Below are 24085 nucleotides of genomic sequence, written 5' to 3'. Positions count from 1 at the left end.
CATACGACACAATGTTCAGATACTACATATACTTATTTCTTTTTTTTTAACTGTTTCCGGCATTTTCAGTGTTCATAGCCCGTACCTCCGCAGCCTCGATCTGTTGTTTGATGAGGGACGGGTCGACCCCGGGGTCCTCCAGCTCCCTCACGATGTCTTGGGAGTCTCGGAGGGTGCTGAGCAGAGCGGCCACGTCCGACCAGAACTTCCCCGCCAAATCCAGCACGTCGTTCAGCTTCCCCTCGCGCTCCTCGGCCCGCTGCCGGATCTCGTCCCACAGAGAGCGGAGCCGCAGCAGACGAGAGCGCACGGCTGGAGGGGAGAGGGAGGGAAAGTTTAGAGAGAAAATTAGTTTGAAGCTAATCTAAAGAACTTTTCAAAACAAGTCATTTAGAGACCAAACTATTCGTGTGTCGAGCAATTTTCTGTCTATAGCCTTAAGGACTTGTACATTTTCGTTTTGTGCACTTAAACAGAGACCAATTTCAAACTAAGTATTGCAGTCATATATGGATATCTCTTACCTTGAGCGGCGGGATCATCGTGAGCTGCCCGTCCGATGAGCTCCTCTCCTCGGGCGCACAGAGCGGAGAAACTGGGCAGGAGTTTGTCGAGCTCCAGGCCCTGGCCTCGGTGCTCCGACAGCTGCTCCCGGATCTTGTCCACCTCCGCGGCCACTGGAGGAGGCTGCCTCAGCCTCTGCACCGCCCCCTCCAGGGTCTCCAGCAGAGGGTCCATCTTATCATGGAACTGAGGGGAGCAATGACCAGGGTTAGACCGTCTGATTTGGTGTTGACATTAGCCATGAATAATCAAATACGCTGTTTAGCAGCTACACTTAAGTCAAGTAATTTCGTAAAGTCGGTCTACAGGTTTTAACAAGTTGGTTGATCTTAAACATTTGAGACTTTGAATACAAGGAGGCATGGAGTTAAAAATATTAGCTTTTGTGTGTGTGTGTGTGTGTGTGTGTGTGTGTGTGTGTATAGAGCGCTGAGTATTGGGTATCCCATGCAAAATAAACCTATTCACATTGACTGAAACAAAAGCCCACCTATGAAAATATGCAAAATAACCTGCTCTAAAGTTATTATTATATACTTGATTTAGTCCAGATCTAGACCATGCGGTTCATGATTAATCAGATAATCGATTAATCATCATCATGGGCTTAACTGATTAAATGTAATCGTTATGCTGTATGGGGATCAATTAAGTGATTCTTACTCTGATTCTAAAGATCAAATATCTTATGAGCTGGTAGTGGGAAAGTCAAATACTTTGTGGCATTGAAGTTTGGGGAAACCAACAGCCTAAGCCTAATAATTTAAAAGTACTTTAAAATCTTACTAGAGGTGACTGGGGTGTTTTTTCTTAAGCTATAAAAAGTTCTCTGCAGCCAGTATTTGCAGCAGTGTTTGGAGATAAAAAAAACCTAGCCTAGGAGACGGGTGTTTTGATAAACCCAACACCAAATGACGTCATGTCGCCATAGCCCAGAGTGCCCAGTGTTACCATGGTGATTCTTACCTCCATGAGCTGTTGATGCAGTGAGCAGTGACCAATGGAGAAAATGGTGGTGGAGAAACACACACAGCACATCCACAATCAGTGAAGCAAACAGGGGAGGGGTGGAGTTAGGAGGACGGGGCGGGGTGAGGGTTAAGACGGGACAGGGGTGGAGTTAGGCGAGGTGGGGGGTGAGGTGAAGGTGGTACAAGGAAATAAACGAGTTTGAAATGGGACAGAGGAGGGTGGAGAAACAACAGAATGAGTTAAATCAAAATCATGCGAACAACAAAACATAGTGCCACACGTTATTTAGCGGTGCTGGTGATGGCGTAAAAATCACAAAACGCTTCAAATGTTTATGGCTAACGAACAATATCCTGTAGAGTGCATGTTTAAACACAAGTAATGATCTACTCTAAGTTAAATTCTCACTCATTATTGCAAAACAATTAGTCCAAAATACCAAAAGAAGGATTCAAATTCCAAAGTAGCTGGAGAACTTCGTGCATTGCAAGTTAGTTAGCAAGTAACTAGCTAAGTTAATATGGATTATCAGGCTTTTCATGCAGGATAATTTGCACAAGACCCATAGTTTCCGAGGCGGTCTTGCAATGCACTAAACTCTCTCGGTCATTGAGGACTTGGCACGGAAATTTCTCCACAAATTTCCCATTTAGATGCAGTGCAGTTACCAGAAGCACACGCGGCCCTCACGCTCGTCGTAAATCATAGCAATTTTCTGTCCAGTGTCTGGGAAGCTAACATTAACCAGAGCAGCTACGAACAGACTCGGGCCAAACAGCTTTGAGGACTAATTTATCAGTCTGCAGCAAGGCCCAAATGGATGTAATTAGATAAGATTATGAGCAATGTTTTCATGTCTCAAACTTAAAACATTTGGACTCAATAATTCCTGCTTTGGACAATGAAACCGAACTCAAGATTTTTTATATTTTCTGTATCAGTATAAGCATATGTTTTGGGGTTTTCTTGGACGTACCTGAGCCGACTGGGAAACTGCCTCGTCCAGAGTTGTAGCTCGAGTTTTGACCTCTTCTTTGATGGCGATGTAGCGGCGTTCGGCCTCGCTGTAGCGCCGAGTAACCGATTCTCCTTCGTGAAGACTGAGCTCGGCCAACTGGGGCCCGATCTTCATCAGCTTGTCGATGTGAGGTTTGTGCTCGGCGATGGACTCACGCAACAACTGCAGGAAAACAGAATACAAATGTAGACTCAGAGCTGAGACTTTAATCGCGATGAGGGTATCACACATTTAACTTTTTACAGTTTTCTGAAGATGATACAAGGAAAAACGTTGCCTGTGCAAAAAATATCACCACAATTGCATTTTAGATCCTGTCCCTCTCACCCTCATCTGGTCCTGCTGCAGCCTGAGCGCGTCTGTGTCGATGGCGGGGGGAGGCAGCTGAGCAATCAGAGCCTCGGTCTCTCCGAGCCACGGCTCCAGCTCCTCGAACGTCTCCCAGAACCGAGCCACCAGCACCTGGGCCTGCTCCAGGGCAGAGAACCGCTCACTGTGGGTCTGACTGGCCCCCTCGTACCGCAGGCTGAGGGAGTCGGTCTTCACCTGAGGAGAGGGAAGAAACAGCAACATAATGTGAGAAAAACTGCATTGTCTTTAAGATAATAATCAAACTTTCTGTATGTTTTACTACGTTCTTCTTTCATAACGTTTCCTTTTTTAAATGCTTGCCCCCGCCAAATATATAACACCAAATCAGATGTTTCAAATAAATTAAAGTAATTCCTAGATCAGATTCCTGAACAATATTACTTTACCATTAGAGCGTCTTTCTGTGCGTCGCTGCATGTCTCCAGGATCTCGTCCCGGGTGGACAGGAGCTGATCCACTGTGTCTTTGTGTCTGATGATGTCGATGTTGAACGCCCTCTGGACCTGCATCTGGGCCACGGTCACATCGGGCTCCAAACTCAGGGGCCCCAGAGACGCCAATTTCCGCTCAGTCTCACCCACCCAGGCCAGTTCCGCATCGACGGCCTCCTCGTACTGGGCAGGGAGAGATAAGTCAAAGCATATTCCTTTTTTGGCTCTATACCATGCAATTACACAACATTAAAACAAAAACTATGATGTCACATGGCCCTGCACCACATATTACATTATTTACATTTATTTGCTTGTTTGGTTGCAGTACCTGTTGAGACCTCTGGATGGCGGCCTGCACCAGTTGTACCCTCTGCGTGATGGTCTCGTCTGCCTGTCGGTAGCGCTGGTTGGAGTCGGACACCAGTCGGTCCAGCCCCTCTCTGGCTCTCCAGGGCACCAGGTCCAAAAGAGCACTGCCCACTTCGTTCACCGTGTCCAGGACCAGCCGCTTCTCTGCAGACACCTTCTTCAGCTCCTGCAGCACGCGGACACAAAAAAGATTGATTAGTCTTAAATATTTATGTTTGTTCTTCAAAACTTGAGACCAAATGTCGATGAAATTCTACTTTTTAAAGAAAAATACATGAAGAGGTATGAAGTGGTTTAAATTGAATCCAAAGACATTTTGGTTTTACTGTGGTTAAGAGTAGGACAGAGCACATTTTGAAAAGCCAAAAATAAAGTAGAAAATATTCAAGTTTGTGAACTTCAGATATCTAACATTGTTACTATAGAATACCATTTTTATTCCCTTAAAGGCATAAGGACATACAGTTAGAAAACATACCCAAGTTCTATTACTGTATAGCTATACATTATGGGAAAACGACGCAAGTTGTAATGAAGTGGATCAACAAAAGTCTGGAACTAAGCTGGTAAAAATGTGCTTTTGAAATACCAAACCTATTGTGTAAAAATAATAAGATTTGGTCAGGTTTCTATTAAGTTCTGAGAGGTAGTAGGTAAATAGAGAAGCGGCCCTAGCACTGAACCCTTAGGCACACCATTAGAGTGAGACAGCTTATCGCCATTAACTGAAACAAAAAGCACCTGGCTTAACCTGAAATCAAACTGTAGTCACCGAATTTACAACGACAGCTCTACCTTCTGTCTCTCCTGATAGGCCGGTGTGGCGTCAGGCTCCGTGTTGTTGAGCTCGGCCTCCACCGAATCGAGCCACTGGTTCAGGTCCTCGTTGGCGCTGGAGAACCGCGTTGCCAACTGCAGCGCCTGCTCCAGAGTCCGCAGAGCCTTGCTGCTGCCCGCCGTCATCTCAGCGTAACGGGACTTTATGCCGTCCAGCTTTTCCTGGATCAGAAGCACCTCCTCGCCTACAACAGAGGATGAGACATGTGAGCGCCAAAATACTAAATAACACGGTCTGGCTTGTGTGGGATTTCATTTTTGATGATGGATAATGCGTGTCTTGTGGGTTGAGAAATCGTTCTCAAAAAAATGCACGTTTAGTAATTAATCTTAAATCACAAGGAATAAGTGATATTATTTTGTATCATTATTGAGCTTTAAACAACATTTTATACAATCAAAAATAGTGACTTGCCGGCGTCCAAAGAATGTATAATGTTTGTTATGTGGACAGTATGGACAGTATGGGCCTTATGGATTCAATTACTTAAGACAAACATGTTGCGCCTCAGAATTTAATTAGGATTATCAATCTAATCTATCACATTTGACTAATTACTATTCAGGAGAAGGTGTAGCAACTATGACTGGCAGCAACTTGGCTCAAGGACTCTAACAAAGACATACAGAATAATACTTTATTCAGTGCCATTTTATACTCACCGAAAACTAAATGAAAGCATGCTTTTAAGTTGCATGCAAGAAGAGACAAGCAAAGTGTGTTTAGAGGAAGCAGGAGGGTAGATAAAGTAACATTTTGCACAGATTCCAAGCATGTGGTTTTATTCCAAAGGCTTGCACAACTACAATTATAAGCGTAGTCAGGCTGTATTGTGTCATTGTGTGAGTATCTGGACCAAAGCGTTGCATTTTCAGAAGGATAATTACATTTAGCCTAAGAATTGATTCAAACCCTATGGCACGCCTCTTCTTGCATGAAAATTGTTTAGAGTATAATGTGTTTCTGCCTCTGTAAAATCCCCCTAAGCCCTCGTATCATTTACAACCGCAGCACTGGTCCAAACATTTAAACACACACAGCACACTGACTGAGGGGGTGGTCATGGGGTAGACCAACAATCGCGCCTTTATTAGAAGAAGCAGCAATGTGGTTAATGTCCGACATGAACCGAGAGACCAGATGCTGACGTCTGGTTAGCCACAGATAGAAAAATGTGTGGCTTTGCTTCACAGTGGTTTTCTGTCTTGGCCTGCTCGTTCATTGCTTTCTGTGTAAACATTGTGAGATCCGCGAATGATATGGGCCACACAGGAGGTGATTTTACCTGTTGTCTGTTTGAGTAAAGCCTGTCCGTTTTTGATTGCCTGGTCCACCGTCTTCTTTCTGCTCAAAATCTCCTCATTCAGGGCCTAGAGGGAGAGAGAATTCATTCATGGTGGATAAAAGTAATCAGAAAATCTGTTTGTCATTCTAGTGCGGTTGTTAAAAAGCACAGGTTGATTGCTCAGTCTTTATTTAAGTATGAAAAGCAGACAGAGCCCAGATCACTCATAAGCAGAGTTTTATTTCTATGCTACTTCCTCTTTCTGTTGAAACATTATAGAGAAGCTAATGTAAATCAAAATAAACAGTTGGCTTTACATTTATAGCATCATACAAATATAAAGATGTGCAAACAAAGCTGTTAAAGTTATTGGAGATAGAAAAAGTGAGCACTACAACAGGTCCCAATACAGGTGCCAATACACAAAAGCAGGTGCTATTCCAGGAAACAGGCAATAGGATTGGACTGCTGAAGGGTGACAAGCTGGTATTGTGAAACTAGTAAATATATTGGCAGAAAAATATAGAAAAATTCCTCCTTTATTCCAAATGTTTTTTTTCAGACATTTTGTCCATGTCTGAATAAAGGACTTTTACATGTATTTATTTTTTGTTGTTGTAAACATATATACATGGGGGACCAGCGTACCCCTTACATACAGCCACAGTATAGTATTTTGTTTCTGTGAATATATATGCACACATACATGTACATCCTCTACATGCATACACACATATACATACATAAATATTCATCTACATATATACATGTACATATACCGTACACATACCTGCATGCATTTGCATACCTGTACACATTTTACTACCCGCGGAACTTTTTGTCTGTGTTTACGAGTTAAACATTACCAGCTGGTCACACTACTGCTGTCCAAAGCTGTAAGTTAGATTGACAACTTCTTCTTTGCCAAGAGATCATGTGTTAGTTCCCATTAGTGTTTCTCAATATTTCCCGCAATTAGCCGTCGCTGCTAGATTTCTCTCACACATTTGTTCATACCAACTCCGATAATTTGCATCTCCATGGAGATACTGCCGTTTTACTTTTAGTAGCAAAACAGTTTGGTCCTCTCCCAAATACTTTATTAGCCCTCCACAGAAATAGCATGTTCTGTCTAGCTGATCATTAGGAGCTTTTTCGGCTACTGGTACCCAGCAAACAGACAGTGCTCATGGGAAGAGGCAGTTGAATAAACACAAAAAGAAAAGCACTCAAAATTTGCAAAAAATAAAGATTCATTTTTTTTGCAAATTATGAGTGCCTGGACCTGGATCTTTTTATGCATTTGTTTATAACCAAGAATGTTCTGCAGAGTTCTTTTCTCTTTTTCCAGTTATTTCCCTCAAACCCATACGTTTCCAAATGTAGTTAGTGGCCATGTTAGTTTTCTCTCACACATTTGTTCGTACCAGCGTGTGCTTGTGCCGCTCGCTCAGCTGCTCTGGGTGGTAGGTCTGCACTGAGACCTGCCCCAGCCTCTGAGCCACCTCCGCCAGCCAGTTCATCACCTCCACCTCGTCCTCCCCGAACAGCTGCGCATTGGCCAGGGCCTGCTCCAACATGGCCGCCCTCCTCGCGCACCAGTCAGAGAGATCGGAGTGGCCCGAGTGCACCGCCCCCACGCGCTCGTTCAGCCAATCACGGTCGGCCGAGCAGCTCAGAGGGGTCAAGCTCTGGCTCAGGGACTCGAGGTGGTTCACGTCGCCTTCGTGTGAGGACACTTCCTCTTGGAAAGCCTGGGAGGTGTGTGTGAGTGTGTGTTGAGTGTGTAAAAAGGGTGATTTGTGAAGAGAAGTGAGACAAAAACAAAAATAAAACACAAAAGGATGAGAACATAAGAGTGAATGATGGTGAATGAATTAAAAATCATAAAATATAACATAAAATGAACTTGAAGTCGACAATACGAGACAAATCCAAGAAATGTCGGCGATATCTGACCTTAACAAATCATTTTGCCTTGAAAATCAATATTTATACTTTTTTTTTGTGCCTCATTATTGTTGCAACCATGATAAGGTCTGAAAACTAATGCAACATACAATGAACAAATGACCAGACAGACAAAAAATTAAAACAATACATGCCCGAAAAGTTGAGATAAAAACTGAAATGCAGTGTCAGGGGTTGGTCTCGTCTTGCTGCAACTAAAAACCTCGTGGGTGCAGTTGTTATTTTTCATTTGATCATTTGTGTAACCTCTGATGTTACAAATAGGCTTCCACAATTACCCCGTCGCTGCGGGAGTTGCCTCTGGGCATGAGGATAAGTTACAACGGCTTCGCACCACTTCAGATGTCAGCGTTGAGAACGGCGGTTGCTTTTATGGGACTGTTTGTGAAGATCTTAATCTGACACACTCACCAATGAGGCACAACATTATTACCACCAGCCTGTTTTAGGTACGTATCCATGACAGAAACACCACACGGAACTGCAGATTTTGAGATAGACGTAAACTACGGCATCGCAATTTTTCAATTTTCTACCTTTTAGCCTTGTTTTGGTCCTGATTTCGAATTTATAGGGCCCAGTCTCGTGTTTCTTAATGCAGACTATAGCGTAACCGTTTAGGAAGGAGAGCACTTTGAGATCTTGCAGCTACTAGACCGAGCGCATTAAGTGGGCAGGACAGACTCCCGTGGCCAATGGCGAAGCTACGTAGAACAACCTTTTTGGGAAAGGGAAAGGGGGGGTGAACATGTGCTTTTGCTTGGGTCACATTAACGCAATTATGGCTGAGTGAGTGCCGACCCGCACCACAGCGGGACCGGCTGAACACCGGAGACGGACAGTGTTTAACTTAAGTACTTTGTTTGACTGATAGAGTTTCTAAAAGCCTGTAACGCTAAAGGAAGAACACAAGGCACCGCGATGTAAACGAAGAAAGGAACACAAGAGCAGTCGACCTCTTTCTTTATGTATAGCCTCAGCGACAGCTTCTCGCCAGTGGCACAGTCAAATAGCGCAAGAGCAAGATGACGCCTCTCGAACGATGCGTTTAGGGCAGGGCTGTCCTTGCGCCGGGCACAAGATCTGGCCCTTAAAGGGACTATACCTGATTTTGAACCCTTTTAGTCAAAATGTGACGAAATGGGTAGTATTTTTACCGTCGCTGTTGTCCTTCGGAGTCACTAAGAAGGTAAACCGCTTTAGTCACATATTGACTATTTGGGTTGACCATACACAACATCAACAAATCGAAACACGGTGCAAACGTCACGCATCAGGCTGATTTTTTTCACAAATGACTACTTCTACAAAAAAAGTCAGGTATAGCTCCTTTAAAGTCTTGTTTAGACACCATATCGTGAAAAAAGAACATTTGCTTTTTCCTCATTGATTGATATTTTCTCGGTAAGAGACTTTTTGTCATAGGTTTTGACCACTGTAGACAAGTATCGAGAATCTCATACCAATTTAGCCCGTGGCAACTCGGAAACTATTCACTTGCTGTTTACTCATTTCAGCGAACATCATGCCTCGTTTTATGACATCTTTAGCTCTTTCAGTTTTGCAAATGCTTCTATTATCTCCTCTTAGTGTCTTTTGCACTTGATTGGTGCACAATAACATACCTTTCTATTTCCCCACAGATTTTTGCAAACGTAGCTCCCGTTCGCAGCCAGTTTACCTTATGCTTGGCGATCTGCTGCGTGATTTTGGCGGTCTGCGTTCCCATGGGTTCGGCGGAGCTCAGGCGTCTCTCGGTGGCACTGAGCCATTCTCCCAGCGGCTCCAGCGCTTCGTGAAACTCCAGCGCCAAAACCTGCAGCTCCTCCAACTGCCTCTGCCTAAGGGACAACACGAACACAAACGATGCGCATGAGGAGAAGTTGACAGGCTTTTACAGCTTTGACATGACTGCGGTTTCTTTAATATGATCCTGATTGTGTCATTCAAAAGGCATCTTGTCAACAATTTTAGTTTATGGCGTGAGTGTAAATCATGCACGACAGGTTAATTGCAAAATTCTGGAAATCCGTGGACGACAGCGAAGTGGATTGTTCGGTGTGATAAAATAAAACTTTTTTGCAGCAATTGTCACGGCCAAGAGTTTCCAAATTTTAGTCCTGATTTCGTAAGTCTTTCTTGATAACAAAAATCTAATTGCTCATGACTTTTATTTACATTTTATTGAAGTGTGTTGGGGCAGGCACTCGTGAGCTTCTCGCTTCATCCTCCTCCGTGTGAAACGTTAAACTGTTAAACTTTTACCAGAAAATGGCCTTATTTCTAATCCCTTTTGTTCGGATTACGATAAGACAGCTCTCACAGGGTCAAGAGTTAGGGCTAAACAACAATTTGCCAAACTATTGTTATTTGGTGATGCAACAGGGCTGGGACAAAATATCGGATTGGATCACAATACTTTTTGCTGCAATACTTTGTGTTGTCCCTTCCTTGAACCGCCACCTTAACGTGGTGGAGGGGTTTGAGCGCCCGAATGATCCTGGGAGCTATGATGCCGGGGCTTAAGTGCCCCTGATAGGGTCTTTCCATGGCAGAGCGGTTCAGAAGCCTCATCTGAGAGACCAACAGGCGGATTTAGTTGTGAGGCCGCCCTCCCGTGGACCCACCACCTGCAGAAGGAGCCATAAGGGGCTGGTGCTATCCAACAGCTACCCCCACGACCCGGAAACGGAAAAGTGGAAGAAAATAGATGGATGGATGGACTTTGTGCTGTTATACTTCATCAAATATCGCAGTACTTTAAATATTTGTGTTTGGAGGCATTTTCATCCTGTGCTCCTTTGTTTTCCAATAAAAGTTATGCAGCACTTAGTTATACTGTGTGTTAAAAGGGGCTATACAGAGTTTAGAAATGTTAAAATTATGCATTTTCCTCTCCCTACATGTTCCAGACATGTCTTAGTGTGTAGAATGAGCTCAGACCTGTTCGCCACAACTGCCTCTAAAATCCTGCACTGTCACTCAAAAAGTTGTTACCGAATTGCCGTCATGCATGAGCTTAAAATAGAGACTGCAGTTACACATAAGACCTGAGGTGGCAGAAGCGAGTATAAAATGACCAACTTGCATCCAGTCCCTTTAACACTTCAATAAATGTAATTTTAAGGTAAACATTTCTGATCATAATAACTCACTGTATTGCAATACATATCGGATCGGCCCCTGAGTATCATGATGTGTATCGGATCGTGACCAATTATTATCCAAACCGCAAATAACTGAAATATATTGCAAATAACTTCATCTGAACTGATATTTTCCCGTTTACCCACAGACTAAACAAAACCTCTTGTGAACACAACAATTAGCACAAGTTCTGTTAATTAAAAGAAAAGACATTATTTCTTAATCACTTCTGTTCTGATTACTATAAAACCTGTCTCACTCTGCAAAATTGTGTGATGGTTTTTTTCACCCTGCTGGTTTTCCAATCAACACATGGTGGTCTTCAATCATTAAACACTAAAATTAGATTATTGGGCATCCTCCATGTCTGAAATCCACAGATGTGATAATTAAGTATTGACTGGTGCAGGATAATCTCCGTCTGCCTTCAGTTTCCACAGTCGGGAGGTCATGTGTGGTAGAGATAACCTTCAGGCCACAGATAAAGCCTGCGTTAGTAAACCCGGGCTCAGTACCTGCCGCTGGCCTTGTCCAGGAGGCCGCTCCACCTCTGGGCCAGACTCTGGAGTTGGGTCTTGATCTTGTCCTGGTCCGGGGCGTCGGCGGTGTCTGCGATCCGCTTCCCTTCGGCTCGAATCATCTCCACCGTGGGTCTGCGATCGTCCAGGAGCCTCTGCAGCAACTGGTGAGGAGAAGAAACAGGGATTTAGACGTCGCAGCAGAAAACTCAATGTTTTAGCTCAGTTGACTTCCAGTACCAAGTTGTGACGTCATCTGTGTACCCTCTATATGTATAAACAATACTTTATGATGATACGGGGACCCTTCTTCAGATATTGGAAGGATCACTTTCACTTAAAGGTAATTGCTCTTGAGTAAACCTTCTGTGTGCGTCTCATGTTCTTGATATAAAGCACTTTGTGTTGTCATAAAGTGCACAATAAATACACTTTGATTGATTAGCCACTTGTTCATGACAAGAACATACACACAGGAAGCTCCCTCCAGGAATCAAACGTGGAACTTTGTTCTGGAGAGGAATCGTAAGGTTATTGATTTCTACATTACTAAACTTAAAGTAACTCACCTCTTGTATTTAAATGTGTATACACACATTTTTTTGGGTAATCAGTACATGTAAAGCCCAGGCTAAAATACAATCAGTTGCCATAGGCAACAGTAAAAAGGTGTCCTTTCTACTGCTGCCTATGGCAACTGATTGTATTTTAATGAATTTTTATTTATACATATTTTTAATGTAATTTATGTATGTCATTTTCAATGTCATTTTCTAATATCATTTTTATGTAATTTTTGTGTGTGCTTTTAATTGCATTTTTTATTGTGTTTGGGTGTCTGGTGTTGCTGTGAGGCACATTGAGTTGTCATGTACCGGTACATAAAATCTACCACACAAATACACTTGCCTAAACAAATCTGTATACTGGTATCTATCTTGCTATCTTTCTTCTTACTTCACAGTAAAAAAAAGGCAATGTTATCTTGGATAAATTGCTTAAAATGTGCTTCAACGGAGACAATTTATCCTGATTTTGAGTAGATTTGATCTGTCTTGAAATAAGATTGCCAATGGAACAATCATTAATTTGCTTAAAATAAGGCAAAAGCACAGGAAATGAGACAGAAAAGTATAAGGTAAGACAACATTTTCTTGCTCCATAGGCTGTAGGTTAGTCTGAATCTAACCTAAATCAGCTACAAATCTGCACTTTTCAGTAATTTATATTTTATTATAATTTTGTTGGTGTTTAAGGGTTTGATTTCATTATTAAACTACTGTGTCAACACATTTTCCCTCGAGGATCAAAATACATTGTCTAAGTTGTTTTGTGGAGCGCATTTTGTAATAATATTTGCGCACTTTAGCTAAATTTTAAGAAAGCTTCTCATTGCTTAGTAGATTACAGGCCATTATCTTCATCAAACTCCTATAATACTCATACATCCCTCTTTCTCGAACCCTTTCTGTCCGTGAAGTTAACTTTTCTTCCTGCTCAAAGCGTGACCCGACTCCCTTCTGCTTTGAAATGCTCTCAGCTCAGGAATGCACTTTCTGATTTACTATTTTCTTATCAAAGCAGTGGCACCGTTTTAGTCGGGAGGATGTAAACACGTTTGATTGATCTGTCCGCACCAGAACACCTCCCGTCGCTTCACAATCCCAGGAAGTGAGTGTTAGATAAACAGGAGAGGTGAGAAAGAGAGAGACCTGAGACAATGTAGGCCGTGGAGAAATGTGGCATCTACATATGGGGCCAACGAGGACATTAGGACTTAATACTATCGTTTTTAGCTACAAACTACTCACCAAGTACCACCGACAAAAATACTCGGCCGTCCCAGTAACGCCGGACTTAAACCAGAAAATTAAATATGTCTTTAAGATCAGGTTTAATCCAGGTCAAAATAATAGGAAATCAAGACTTCTAAATTTAGACTGGCCCAAAGCAGAAGAATGAGAAGCCTGAATCAAAAAAAGAAACTAATTTAAAGCAGCAGCAAGTCAAATTTAATGCTTTTAATGCCATTTCAAGGCCCAGATATAATATTCAGGAAAATATTCATGTGTTTATAATATCTAAATATTTAGATCATGGGGAAATTAAACAAATTGGTTGTTAATTTGTTTCTTCTGTTGAACTTCTGAAGCAGCAAAGTGAAGCAGTGCCATTTTTTTTTACGGGAAATGCAGATTTATCGCCTCCTGGGATCAATTTAATTATCATTTTTGTTAAAAGTGTTTTCATCCCCCTACATGTCACTCAAAAAGTTGTTATTTTGGGTTCGAAGTGCCGTCATGCACGAGCTTAATATACAGACTGTAGTTACACGTTAGACCTGAGGTGGCAGTAGTGAGCATAAAATGACCAACTTGCATCGAATCTCTTTAACTTTGGCACAATTCATTCAATGACTTTTACTGTTTTTTAATGCACCATTGAAGCTCTGTCATTTTAAAGAGATAAGACAGTATTTGAAAAATGTTTAAACCAGTTTCTCCTGAGCAAAAAAACATTTTTTAAGCTATTGTAGTTGTAAAATATCCGTGTGTTCCTGTGATACCTTCTGTTCCTGTATTTGTGCCTTCACCACGCGGTACTCGGCCGACGGCGGCTTCTGATTGGCCACCAGCTCCTCGGTGTCGCTGAGCCAACTGAGCAGAGGCTCCAGGGCATCCTGGAACTTCCCACAATGCAGCAGGGCCTCCTGCAGCTGGGCAATGCGCTCGGCCACCTGAGGACAGAGGGGGCAGTAGTGAGAAGGAAGGAAGGACTTTGACAATTCATGTCTGAGAACTTTTGTTACAACTTTATTCAATGATTTTAATAAAACCACATATTAAAATGACATATTTAGAAGCTTATGACAGTGTAGATGCAGTGACAGCTTTGTGTTTTGTGTAATAATGAAATGAGGATCGCCTGTGCCCTCATGGTCTGAGCAGACACTTGTGGGAAACATTGCATCTGCGTATAAAGTTTACGTGAACATTTTGGTTCTGGACCCGTACCCGTTTGTTGAGGGAGTTCCATTTGAGGTTGGTGGTCTCCAGGTCGTGCTCGAGGCCTTGGGTGTCGGTGTGTTTGGCTGCACTCTGGATCAGCCCCTGTCCCACCGCGTTCACGTGCTGCAGCTTCGGCTGGATACTGTCCACCTGCTCCCGCTCCACCGCCTGGAACAGACACACGGAAAGCTTTTTACACACGGTGCTATAAATTAAACGTTAGCCACAAAATAGGAGTCATAGGAAGAATGTTATGACGCAGCACAAAAACATATGAGAAAATGGTGGTTTCAAACAATAATGTAAAGGCCAATGCTTTTGTAGGAGTCTGTAATGTAGAAAAAGAAGCAACAAAACAAAGATCTCGGACATAAATCGCAAATAATTTAAAGTGACGTGAATTAAGGGAGACGGAAGGATTCCTAATTATATTATGAGTGACAAGAGACCAACGAACAAGCTGCAAAAACAGCTGGAAAACTGTGAAGCGCATTCACATTTTTAACTTAAAGGTTTAACCTCTTAACCCCCGCCTGAACAGAGCACATTATCTCCTGTTCGGCTTTACCCAAATCTTAAAGCTTCATGAAAAAAGCCTCAAAATAGCGATGAAAAGAAGACATAAACAAGGATGAAAATGTGACAAACCCCTAAAAAAAAGTGACAAAAAATGATTAAAAAATTACACAAAAAATTACAAAAAAGCAATAAAAATGTGACAAAGTAGTGACAAAAAAATACAAAAAAGTGACAAAAAATGATTAAAAAATTACAAAAAAAATGTATATTAAAAGAAACAAAAATGTGACAAAGTAGTGACAAAAAAATACGAAAAGTGACAAAAAATTACACAAAAAATATTTTAAAAATTACAAAAAAGCAACAAAAAACTAAACAAAAATGTAAAAAACTAAAATAAAATTATAACAAAAAAGCCACAAAAAGTGACAAAAAATAGGAAAAAAAATATTAAAAATCCAAAACAAAACAAGTAACAAAAAAACAACAAATTACAAAAAAGCAACAAAAAAAACATGACAAAAACAACAAAGAAGCAAAAATGATGACAACATGGCAACAACACAAGGAAAAATCTTGGATCAGTTTGTAGGTCTCAGCTTTTAAATCATACCCTTGCCTATAGGCTGTAAGCTCTCGAGTCAAGAAGCTTTTAGATTTGGGTAAAGCCAAACTGTACAAAATAAGCTTGGTTCAGGTGGGGAATAATAGGTTAAAAACATAATGCTTTATTGTTACTGGGAAAAGAACATTGAGACAATCGTTTCTCATCACAACAGTATGTCACTGTCCCGAACCATCAGTCGACTGGAGTGCTTGCTTCGCATTTGCACATTTACGAGGTGGGAGATGGGAACCTCCTCAGACAGAAGAGGAGTGAGGGGGGGGGCAGACGGAGGATTACTGGAGCAGACAGTTTGGGGTCTGACTGGAAAAGGGCTGAGTCGGCAACAGCTAATCGCAAATTTAAACGCTCCCAGCAGCGAAACACCAACACATACATGAACGCACACACGTGTCGGCGGAGGACAGGAGGAGGGCAGGAGCCATCTTGGATCCACAATAGAAGCAGCCAGTCAACACGAGAGAATGAATACTCCCTCCCTGGCAGTACATCACAAGGACTTAACAGGAGAAGAACCTTAAAAACATCCAAAACACTCAAGCGTCCCATCTGGATTTTCAAAATAGCCTCCAGAGGGTTTATTAGTGAACACATAATAGGTTATTGAATGAGAGTGTGGTGCAGAGTAGATGTCTGCCAAGCATTGCAGAACAAAGGGGAAATATTCTTTCAACTAAGAAAAATCATAAAAAGTGTGTTTGTTCAGAAAGGGCAGGGCACCACCAGATAATCACAGAAGTATCTGCAGTTTGAGCTTGATTTGTAAATGTAAGCAAGATGAAACGATTGATATATAACATAAAAAGCTAGACAACTGACTGAAAAGATGGAAACATTTCACACTTTACTGTTCATGAGTAAATATGTATGTGATAATATAAGACTTGAAACAATTATTTGAAAGGAAGAACATTCTGCTCGTTGGGGCACATTAAATAAAATTATTGGTAACTCGGCTCATCTAACCACTACTGCAATGGCTCCCAAAGTGGGGGTCGTAAGTAATCTTGAAATAAGTAAAGTCTTCTTGAAATAAGTACTTTTGTCCTCATTTCACCTTATCCTTAATTTCAAGAAACCTGTCCACAGGGCGAGACATTTACAGTTAAAATAAGATAAAAGAAATCACCGCACTCATGAAAAATCTTAATTTACTTGAAATAAAACTGTTGTTTTATCTTAATTTCGGTGGGTTTATGGACAGATTTCTTGAAATTAGACTCTCAAATCAAGGACAAAAGTATTTTACTTTATTTCAAGAAAATATCACGTGCAGAACATGCAGTTACGCATAAGACCTGAGGTGGCAGTAGTGAGTATAAAATGACCAACTTGCATCTCAAATGCAAACTATTTGAGTGAAAATAAGCCAAATATCAAAATGCAGTATCGAAACTCACAAAACCAGATTTCAAATGTTGTCCACCTGAATTGATTATAAACAGTACTTATATTTTACTGTGGGGGGTCCCCGAGTTGTTGGTCTGGTGATTTTGGGGGTCGTAGCCTGAAAAGTGTGGGAACGCCTGTACTACTACATCTATTATATCCTCCAACACAGGCACCTTTAGGCTAAAAATGACAAGTATACTTTTTCTACTCTCTATGTAATAACAAGGGAAAAGTATTACGTTTAAAAATGAGTGAGGAAAACACCACTGTCCAAATCTTCTCAAGCCGTAACACGCATCAAATCCAAGCAATCGAGCTCCCCCAGTTTTCTCAGCATCCTCTCACCAGCGCCTCTTATTCTGCCTTCTCTGAATCCCCCAGCGTTGCAGAAATGGTGAGAAAGGGTCAAACGGCATTAAACAACCAAGTCCTGACATTCAGAGGCAGGATTTCTCCCAGCGGTTTGTGAAGCTGGAAAAGCCAAGCCTCAAATGCCACACAACGAGAATGAAACACGACCAGACCACGCTGGCTTTCTCGCTTTCTTTCTCCCGAACGGCAGATTTTGGTGAAGCTCAAGCCGGAGGGGAAATTCTGGTGTGACAATTATAACAAACCACGATGAGAATGAAGATTTAAAATGGTGGAAAATACAAGAGAGAAAATACTTGGCTTTCATTTAACGCCCCTGAAGCAAAGTGGGAGCTCTGTAGTAAATAAAAGCAAAACAATACTTTCACATTTTCCTAATTACGGGGAGACTTTGTGACTTTTTTTTTTTTACTCATTAATTGTCCATGAGAGTAAATACTATGCTCACAGAAAAGACAAAGGGAGAGAGGGATATTGTTCATCCAACTACATAATGGGGATGATTCTTTTCACTCAAACTTTGCTGTATTTACTGTTTAAGTGGTGCTAGCCCACAGTTAGCTTTGCCCGTTAGCCTGTTAGCTTCTTCGTGTTTCCATTAGTGTGTATTCGGGCCTCTGACCCGGTGACAGCAAAGTTGCAATTGTGGTTTTCTGGACAGAGACACCAGGGGGAGATGAAAGACCCTCCAATCATCCCATTAACACTTGTATTACCCCCAGAGGGACTACGGAAAGGATTTATTAAGGTAAACAAGTTACCTAGTACTGCTTTAACATGAAAATATGGAAACTGGTGAATATTATTGTAGACATGTGACGAGCGCAGGACATTTCAGATCAAGGAGGGAGACCACAAATGCAATCAATCTGGTCATTTTTCCATCAAACAGAATAATGAGGGGAACATAAATTGGACAAAACAGGCAACTTTCGAGTCAGAACTGCTTGTTTTAAATATAGTTTTTGTGTTTTTGACAAATGTATGCAGTAAAAATAGTTGAGCTATGTCATTGAGAGGGTTTTGTCTCGAAGGGAAAACTATACAATTTAGATTTAATGCCTGTTTTAATCAGATTTAATGCTTTTTAATCACTTTAATTTGGCATAATTGGCATAGCATGGCTGGTGTATTTCGTACACAGGGCAACTCAATTCAACTCAACTCAATTCATTTAATGACGGAAACCCTGCAAGTGCAACAATTACTTTTATTGGTAGATGCGGCCACCGTTACAGTACATTTTAAATAGGAAAGTTAAGTACCGTAACATAACTGAGTTGAATGGATTTCGAATGTCTCTTGAGAAATCAGAAGCAGAAATGGAATTTGAATAAATTACCCGACGTGGACATAAAGTGCAAAAGCGAAGCCTACAATATATGAAATAAATGAAATGAATAAAAGTATTACAGCAAAGACACTTATCAGAAAAAGCATGAATGAAGTCCACAAACCAAACAAAGCCATTCAATATTACAGTAAAGCTCACTATAAAAGCACACGAATGAGGAAAAACACGTTTCTGAAGCAGCGCTAAAAACATGCAGCGATAATGAGGTCGGCTTTGGCGGCGCAATTAGCGACTTTACAACCAGACGCTCTTTTCATTTACAAGACACCTCCTTTTTATTTTAAAACATTTATCACCTAATAATGTTAACTGCACTTGCATAAAAGAGAATGTCCAATTGTAGCTCGTTTTTTTTTTTTTTTACAATGCAGTACCCAAAAACAAGTCATTAAAGCCAAAGGAACAAAAACAAAAGTGCAAGTGTGGAGTTTTAGAAGACAACGTTGGACTTGGATGTAAAATGTATTAAAATATGAAGGTTCTAAGAAATTGTGTGGTGTTTTCAATTGGATACTATAGAAACCAATGCAGAAACACTGGCTCCTGCGCTCATTATTTTAGATTAAAATATGAAACAAACCAATAAAGTAGTGAGGGTGTAAATTCAATTGAGTTCAGTTGTGGTTTTCCTCATATTGCAAGTTCATAATCCAGGCTGTAATGCTCTGAAACAGTAAAAAAGAGGGGGAGTTTTTAAGTTAAAGAGCGTATATATGAAAGTTGTGGCCTTACGTTGAATCCTTGAATGAATGTTTTGCCTGTGATTGTGCAGCGCGCGGTGGAAACAGCTGTGTTGTGGTGACGGGCGTCGGGCCGCCTCAAACAGGAAGTCTGCCGTCGGCCCCAAAAACAATGAGCTACAAGCCCTGACCCGGCTCCACCCAAAAACCTTATCCCTAATCCAGACCTCACATCCTGGACCCTTAAGACCCACAAATGCAGGAGTGGTGCTCGTCATAGGTAGACACTTTAAATTAGCACAGTTCATATCGTGTTGCAGCACTTTCAAATGCAAAAAAAAAAGCAGCTAGAAATATGGTAAAGACTATGCAATTATCACTTTCATTTCACGCTTTGCAACAACTACAGACCCACTTCATTGCTCTCGCTCGTGGTTGTGCAGTTTTGGAACATTCATGAAAGTCTAGGTCTGTTCCTTTCCCGTTATTACCCACGTTACAGACTTGGACATGAAAACAAAGCGCGGTTTGAAGACTTTCTGAACCCACTATATGCATTATCACTGTCTGAGAACTAGGCTGTATGACTTGCTGCAAACAAATGGGTGAAAAAGAGAGATATACAGTAATTAAATGCATTCATTTGAGGCATCAGACACAACTGTAAGTAAACTGAGGCTCCTGGACTCTACACAGCTGACTTTTCACACCAAGTCATGTCAGGTCAAGTCAAACCAGGACTAAGTCGGGTCTAAAACGTTTCTGTGACCCTAAATTAGACTAAATTTGAGCCTCTACAACAGGGGTAGGCAACGTCAGGCCTGTGGGGTCAAATCCGGCCCTCCAGAAAGGAACCTCTGGCCCTCAATATGATTTTGAGAAATATTATTATGCAAATAAGGGATCAAATATCAACCCTTTAATGTTACTCCCTACACCCTTTTTTGCATTTGGAGGACAAACATCAATGTTATTAGTTTATGTTTATTTATTTTTTTGACCTCTGAGTTACCTGCCTTGAACCAGTCCAAACCTGATGTAAACCAGCAAACACAAGTCCAGTCAGACCTGATCTAAACCTAAAATCGAAGCCTCCTCTAAACCAGAGAAAAACAGCTCTAAACCAGCATACACCAGTCCAAACCTGGTCTAAACTGGTCCAAAACTGATTTAAACTAGTCCAAACTAGGTTGGAACAGGCCCAAACCTGCTCTAAACCAGCATAAACCAGCACTAACTAGTCCATCCTCAACCTATAGTCCAAACTGGATATTTTGAGTACTACAAACTTGAACCGAATGGTAGTGATAGGCAGAATTTGAAACAACACATGATTCAATAAAGTGGGCTCTACCAAACGGTTGAGCAAACTATTAAAGGGTTAAAGTACTCTAAAAATGCGAGAAATAGTGTCAGTATTTTTTAAATGTCCTTGCAAAACATCCCACTTGGTCATATATAATGCAACAGTGATTCTCAACTGGTGGGTTGGGACTTTTTTCAATATTACTACACAGAAACACACTGGAGTCTGTCAAAATTAATATTATTGGGTTGTTTTGATCAGAATTTCAGTCTTAAAAGCAAATCTACGGCTTGTTCAATAAAGACATGTGTGGTAAATACAATATTTTATACGATACATGACAAATTACAGTTTTGTTTGGGTCGCAGCTTGTCATTAAAGTAATGGCGGGTCTCGAAGCCAGACCACTTTAGAACCACTGATGTAAAACATTGATATTTGCAGAAAATGGTTCTTTACTTTAGGCTCCAATGGTGAGGTTCGGCCCTTTAAAATCTGCCCTCCGTGACACAAACTTGCCTACCCCTGCTCTACAAGCTGAGGTAAAAGTCTCCGATATAAACATGCGTAAAATCCACATAGACCACTTTTCCCCCTCATATTATTCGACATAAGTCAGTAAGTAACACGATCTGACTTTGTCTTTCTGATATTACACAGTAAAGCTCTCCGTTTCCCTGCACTCTCCACCCTCTCTCGAATCTGGCCGGCTGCACTGAACCCAGAGCTCTGGAGGCTGTCCCGCATACTTGTCATTCTTCTGCACCTCAGCCACGGGACCGTCCTGTCGCAGCGGACCGGCTTAAACCAACCCCACCCCCCCACCCCCCTCTCCTCTTCACACTGTCCCGTGTCAGGCGGCGTCTACACCTCTCTACCGCACTTCACAGCTGCCAGATCTTCCCTCAAATCTTCAAACACCGCCACAAACATAACACTGGCGTTCCCACTTTGGCCGCTGTCCGGTGTCAACATGAGATAAGACTAAAGGCTTGAAATGTGAGTAATGCCATTGGGAATTTTAGTAGAAAAGGCCATTATTCAAATTCACTTCCAAAAAACACTGTGACCTGATTTAGTCTTCTGCTTTCATTTATTTGGTCTATAGAAATCTAATTATTCTATTTATGCTCCCATTAAACATCATTTGTGTGGTTTACAGAGCTTTGTTTATGTGTCTTTTGGACTTGATTATTGAGTAAGTAGAACCATCTCAAAATTATACAGAAGTACAGTACTCATTTTGGAGCTGTTTACGTTTTATAGCAAAACAATAAACCATTTAAAATCTGAAAAAAGCTATTTGGAAACCACATCACCATAACAGCCAGCAGAATATTTAGATCAAATAGTCAATGCTAGACTTGTTACATTGTGGGGACATTAGTGAAGAAACTCTATAAACTCTAAAAAGCACAGTATAGTCACTCATATGCAGTCACAATGCCCTACATTCACTCATCAGCTGGTAAACAAATAGCTAAAGATAGAAAAACAGATGACGCTTCCGACATAAACCCAACTGTATCAACAACGCTGTAAGCTAGATTTACTCTGTCAGCTTCGATTCGTCTTGTGGAGAAAATTCGCTTTAAGGTTTGAAACTTGTCTTTTCTCATTTCCTTGTTTCCTTAAAGGGACTATACGGAGTTTAAAAATGTTAAAACTAAGTATTTTCATCCCCCTACATGTTCCAGCAATGTCCTAATGTGTAGAATGAGCCCAGACCTGTTCACCACAACTGCCTCTAAAATCCTGCACTGTCACTCAAAAAGGTGTTCATTCGGGTCTATATTAAGCACAAGCTTAATATAGAAGCTGCAGTTACACGTAAGACCTGAGGTGGCAGTAGTGAGCATAAAATGACTAACTTGCATCTAGCCCCTTTAAAGAGACTAGATGCAAGTTGGTCATGTTACGCTCACTACTACGAGTAACTGCAGTTTCTATATTAACAGTGCAGGATTTTAGAGGCAGTTGTGGTGAGCAGGTCTGGGCTCATTTACACATTAGGACATGTATGGGGATGAAAATACTTCGTTTTAACATTTTTAAACGGTGTATAGTCCCTTTAAAAGGCACAATACCTGATATTTTTCTAGTGATGGATCGACATTTGTTTGGTCCATCTTTTGTATATTGTAAACTCTTAACATTTGCATCAATTTCATCAAGCTAGTTTTTTAGCACTGCTGTGGAACGTGACGCTGAAAGGAGACCTTGCAGGTTATGAAATGGGAAATTGGGATGCTATAAATATTAGAAACACTAAAAGCAAACCACACTTCAAGTTCAGTTCATGTGAGCAATAGTCAAAGTTTTGTAATTGTATATTGTGTCAGGACCCCAGAAAGACTCGCAACCACTTGTGTGAGCCAATGGGGATCCTAATAAAGAATAAAGAATATGTCAAGAAAGTTAGGAGTGAGTTTGGATGACAATATTTAAATTTAGTGCCTTTCTCTTTCATGGCTTGTCCTTTATTGATCTCACAACGGAGAAATTCACTTGTTACATTCGGCATTCAATTCAATATCACTCAGCTCAAGTCAAACTGTTGCAAACAGTTAAGTAGTAGAAAAAAGAGGTATCTTATGTAAAATAAGTAAAAGCAAAAATCCTAGGGGGCGGAATTATAACAATAAGGAAAAATAATCAATTAAAAAATCTGATCCTTTAATATGATGTGTATTCCAAATGAAGCCTGATGGAATGTGGTTTCTGTAACGCCACTGTCAAAGCCAGAAAACTACACCATTATCCAAAGGAATTCAAAGCAAAGTCAAGTACGAGCACCAGAGAAAATGCAAAATATTCACATATGGCATGCTTTCAGTTAAACCGTGTCAGACTTTCATTGCTATCAGCTCGAGCTGGAAGCCTTTCCATCACCCACTCCCTCTCTTCCTGTCACGACTCTGCCTCCTTTTCCTGTCTTTCAAACCGCCGTCCTTCCTCACTTAGTCCTTTCTCTTTTTCACTAAGATTCAAAGGAAGCAAAAACAGGGCCACTAACAGCATGAACCTGCAACGATTATAGAAAGTTAAATCAAAGTCACATCCACAACCAACAACAAACTCTTTTTAGACATGTTGTGGTGGGAAAACCTCCGCAGAAAGCACCGTAACAAGACACAATACAGAAAAAGCTTTGTACTCGACCGAGAATAATTTCACGCAAACTTAAAGGGATATTTCAGGATTTTTGATATAGGGCCTTATTTCCTAGTGATGCAGAGTGTTTCTGATTTCTGGAGATTTGTTTTTTGTAATTCAAGCAGTTCTTATGTTTGAAGAGTTTCGTGGCGCTAGGCTAATGCAAGGCTAGCACATTTCTATGG

At 41.2% G+C, this 24085-nt stretch overlaps 1 protein-coding gene across 14 annotated transcripts in view; it reads right to left on the bottom strand.

Annotated features, from left to right (window-relative positions):
- macf1a (microtubule actin crosslinking factor 1a) overlaps positions 1–24085 on the bottom strand; it is a 309958-nt gene that overhangs the window by 23158 nt on the left and 262715 nt on the right. For 13 of the 14 annotated variants that reach the window (XM_079570810.1, XM_079570811.1, XM_079570812.1 and 10 more), the window contains 13 exons: positions 14503–14664; positions 14055–14225; positions 11486–11652; positions 9505–9664; positions 7280–7606; positions 5853–5937; positions 4525–4751; positions 3689–3895; positions 3313–3540; positions 2882–3100; positions 2513–2716; positions 525–750; positions 86–312 (listed from right to left, as the gene is read on the bottom strand). In XM_079570810.1, coding sequence (XP_079426936.1) covers positions 86–312; positions 525–750; positions 2513–2716; positions 2882–3100; positions 3313–3540; positions 3689–3895; positions 4525–4751; positions 5853–5937; positions 7280–7606; positions 9505–9664; positions 11486–11652; positions 14055–14225; positions 14503–14664 — 2610 coding nt within the window. The remainder of the gene's footprint in view (positions 1–85; positions 313–524; positions 751–2512; positions 2717–2881; positions 3101–3312; positions 3541–3688; positions 3896–4524; positions 4752–5852; positions 5938–7279; positions 7607–9504; positions 9665–11485; positions 11653–14054; positions 14226–14502; positions 14665–24085) is intronic. The other variant, XM_079570821.1, reaches the window with a different exon arrangement.

Source organism: Gobius niger, assembly GCF_951799975.1.
Source record: "Gobius niger genome assembly, chromosome: 14".
NCBI lineage: Eukaryota > Metazoa > Chordata > Actinopteri > Gobiiformes > Gobiidae > Gobius > Gobius niger.
This window is presented reverse-complemented; position numbering and strand designations above follow the sequence as displayed.